Consider the following 1,840-nt stretch of genomic DNA (forward strand, 5'->3'; position numbering starts at 1 on the left):
GAGGATAATTTTCAATAAAGGTCCTTTGTTAAATAAAAACATTATTTTCTATCTCCTATTTTTTTTTTGAGATCTCTAGTGTACCTCGGATACCATCCATCCTACACAATTGCTTACGCGTAGCAAGCACCCAGAAAACCAAAGGCCCAGATGAGAAACCAACTCTGGAGAATTTCAGTGCAATGGAAAACTTCTCCACGATTACTGTCCCTCATTAATGTCCCTTACACATCATATTTCTTGTGTCTGGATTCTCTGCTATTACATTCTTACCTGTCCTGCAATTTCTGCCAGTAATTGGCTATAATCTACACAAAGAAGATCTTTGAATCCTCTTTTCAATTAATGTCGATAGGATACTTTACAATAAAGATCCATAATTAAAAAATCCTTATTCTTTTTTATTTTGATCTACCTCTCTCTTTTCTCCCGATGAAAAAGACTTTGAGCATGTTCACATTTTGTTACTCAAATGTATTAATTTTCTATAAAATATTTCATTTTTCGTATATGCTAGAGTAAGCCAAGAGCAAAACCTGATATTGGTATTGACGTAGTAAATAGGAAATATTGAAACAATCGGGCAAATCTTTATAAAATAGGGGGCGAATTAATATATCTGGCTTTGATTGACTATGGTTGCAGGAATCCAATGGAACCCGTGGTACTCAGCATCAGAACTGGATATACCATAAAATGCGTGTTTCAGGAGGTAGTATAACATGTTCGACACTCACAACAATTGATAACTGTATACGAGCTTGTGGACATTGATGCCTGAGTTCGTTTCTAGCTCCTCAACATCAGCATTTTAGATTATTCCCCCAAGATTTTCTCTCCCCTACGAAGAGACTACTGAAGTATACAAAAAGATGATGGGCGGATTAGTTTCCGGACAATTAGAGACATTAGTTTTATAAAAAGAGGTTTGCAATAAAAGTGACGAGAGTGGGATTCGAACCCACGCCTCCGAAGAGATCACGGCCTTAACGTGACGCCTTAGACCGCTCGGCCATCTCGCCTATCACATTTGTTATTGTTACGAGGATATTGGTTTTTGGTACGGAAAAGTCACATAAGCAGTCACTTAGATACTCGGGAGGTGAGGGGGGAGGGTTAGTGTAGTGGACTATCCCTGGTATGCCGATGAGAACGGCGTGGGTTCGAATCCCACCTCCCCCACCAGCACTTACTCTTAGTTTGTGACTGCTGTCCACTTGATCAGAAGCTGAGTCTTGATTATTGAAAAGATCGCCCTTACGATAAGTAAAAAGATTACATTGGTTTCACGTACATGCTATTCACGACAACTACGATACACGCATATCGATTGAACGTCTATCGATCCAGGACCTATATCTCGTTATGTTAAGTCCATTGACATAAACTTCATGTAATATATGGAAATTAAATAAAAGTTTCCATTGATTGATCAAAAAAAAAAAATACTCGGGAGGTGAGATGGTGGTCTTTACAGTAAGCCGGTTCACCCGAAGACATCACATGACCGAAGTTAAGGTTGCATTGTTGATCTTTTGTTGTTTCTTTGTGATCGTTTGTTTTGGAAAGATGCATTTTTAGTTCATCCTTGGGAACATCTATTTCGAGTCATTTTCTTGATTTCCCATCCCTATTTAAACCCATCTATTTTGTCTTGTTGTCCTCACCAATTTCCCTGAATTATAAAGATAAATTCCTTATTTTATCAAGATCCGGACACCCCTCCACACAAACCTCCTTTCACCCGTAACATTATGTGGAATTTAGGAAATGTGGAGAAATAGCACCGAAAATCTCAAACTTGATAGGAACTTGTGATTTCAAATTGGATTCATCAAAA

At 38.1% G+C, this 1,840-nt stretch overlaps 1 protein-coding gene and 2 non-coding genes across 3 annotated transcripts; 2 read left to right on the top strand and 1 right to left on the bottom strand.

The window, feature by feature from the left end:
• Positions 1-652: 652 nt before the first annotated feature.
• VTP21DRAFT_6192 (uncharacterized protein) lies at positions 653-859 on the top strand (the record flags this gene model as incomplete). The annotated part of the gene is made up of 2 exons (XM_069396795.1): positions 653-712; positions 794-859. The coding sequence occupies 2 exons, from the start codon at positions 653-655 to the stop codon at positions 857-859; spliced, it is 126 nt and encodes a 41-aa protein (XP_069247077.1).
• An 81-nt stretch (positions 860-940) lies between these two features.
• Positions 941-1,022, bottom strand: VTP21DRAFT_t276. The gene has a single exon. It is a non-coding gene; the product is annotated as a tRNA-Leu (tRNA).
• Positions 1,023-1,107: 85 nt separating this feature from the next.
• On the top strand, positions 1,108-1,182 carry VTP21DRAFT_t265. The gene has a single exon. It is a non-coding gene; the product is annotated as a tRNA-OTHER (tRNA).
• The last annotated feature ends 658 nt before the right edge of the window (positions 1,183-1,840 follow it).

The sequence above is a fragment of the Calcarisporiella thermophila genome (assembly GCF_041956535.1).
Source record: "Calcarisporiella thermophila strain CBS 279.70 unplaced genomic scaffold VTP21scaffold_26, whole genome shotgun sequence".
Taxonomy (NCBI): domain Eukaryota; kingdom Fungi; phylum Calcarisporiellomycota; class Calcarisporiellomycetes; order Calcarisporiellales; family Calcarisporiellaceae; genus Calcarisporiella; species Calcarisporiella thermophila.